The sequence below is a fragment of the Monomorium pharaonis genome, chromosome 5 (genome assembly GCF_013373865.1).
Source record: "Monomorium pharaonis isolate MP-MQ-018 chromosome 5, ASM1337386v2, whole genome shotgun sequence".
In the NCBI taxonomy this organism is placed as follows: Eukaryota; Metazoa; Arthropoda; class Insecta; order Hymenoptera; family Formicidae; genus Monomorium; species Monomorium pharaonis.
In genome coordinates, this window is record NC_050471.1 from 15,305,847 (window position 1) to 15,307,357 (window position 1,511).

At 27.1% G+C, this 1,511-nt stretch overlaps 1 protein-coding gene across 1 annotated transcript; it reads right to left on the reverse strand.

Annotated features, from left to right (window-relative positions):
* Positions 1 to 398: 398 nt before the first annotated feature.
* Positions 399 to 1,298, reverse strand: LOC118645834. The gene has a single exon (XM_036287577.1). It carries the CDS (start codon positions 1,266 to 1,268, stop codon positions 804 to 806), a length of 465 nt encoding a protein of 154 aa, XP_036143470.1. The 5' UTR covers positions 1,269 to 1,298; the 3' UTR covers positions 399 to 803.
* Between the last annotated feature and the right edge of the window lie 213 nt (positions 1,299 to 1,511).

The window sequence follows — 1,511 nt, forward strand, 5'->3', positions numbered from 1 at the left end:
ATCAAATTACCATTTTTATTAATTAATAGTTTTTATTAGTTAATTAAGTTATATTATCAAAGTCAATATTATATTATTATAATATTATGACAAATATATTGCATCCAATTTTCTATTAAAAATAAAAGATAATCATTTTATGCGCAGACTATATTTTAATAAATAATTTTTTAATAAAATATGCCTTTTACATTACAATGTTTTAACTAATAAATACTTCAAATTCGTAAGTATAATGTTTATTATATTTTGTTTTATAATTCTAATATAAATAATATAATATAATGCAGTATTATAAAATTAGAGTGAAATAATATAATTTAATATTAATATATTGTCTATAGCAATTAATGAAATAAATGTAACGTATAATAAAATTTTTGCTCTTTAAAATTTAAGTAGCATGTCGTCCTCTTTCAATGTATTCACATTGCCATGGCACTTCGCCTTCTGAAGTTAAAAAATAGTCAGCCAAATTGTTTCGTTGTTCAAATGCTTTTTGTATAGCTCGACAAGGAGGCATTTTTCTTATAGCTTGCATATTGATCTTTTCGCCAAATCTCCAAGTTCCTGGTATCAAATTACCATTTTTATCTTCACAATTTGGTGGACAATAAATTTTCTTAACTGAACATTGTTTGTCATTAATTGTTTTTAGGAAATTATGAAGACAGATAGCACTTACAATTATATTGTCTACAGTACAAGGATTAACAGCAATGGATTTTCGAAAAATTCTTCACCGAGCCGTTAAGATTCCGAAAGCGTTTTCAATAGTACATCTAGCCCGGGAAAGTCTGTAATTAAAATTCTTTAACAGAAAGATGTCTTTGTGAATATGGTTTCATTATATTTTCTGTAAGAGGAAAGGCAACAAAAAAACATGGACTTTGTAAATTAGAACCAGGTAATTTTGCAGTACCTTTTGGCAAATGCAAAGTGTTATTTCGAAGCGAAGTTGACATATTAGAACGAGTAAAAACTCCACTATCAGATTTACTACCATAAGAACCTACATCTATTAAGGTAAATTTATATTTATAATCACACGCAGGTAGTAGTACTATACTGAAGGTTTTTTTGTAGTTATAATACATGCTGCCAGAATTTGGTGGCGCTTGAATTAGGACATGTTTGCCGTCTAATGCACCAACGCAGTTAGGAAAATTCCAATTTTCTAAATATCCTTCACAAATATCTATCCATTCATTTTCATTTGGAATACACAAATATGCAAAGGTGATAATGCTGTAATTATTGCTGTACATGTTTCTTTTATAACAGCATGTGCTGTTGATTCGCCAACACGATAAGTTAAGGCTATCGGTAGCCATTTGGTCGCCTATAGCAAGATATCTAAAATAGCATGATACTAAAATGATAATTTAATCAGATTAAGTTTTTTATTTTTATCACATTTATTGATTAAGAAATTTCTTTATTTAATTTACATATTCTTGCCAAAAAATATTCAAAAATTTAATTATTATCAATCTGTTAGCAATATGTCA

Bases quoted from the DNA above. Each gene is read 5' to 3' on its own strand.
- LOC118645834 (XM_036287577.1), bottom strand. From the start codon at position 1,268: ATGTACAGCAATAATTACAGCATTATCACCTTTGCATATTTGTGTATT.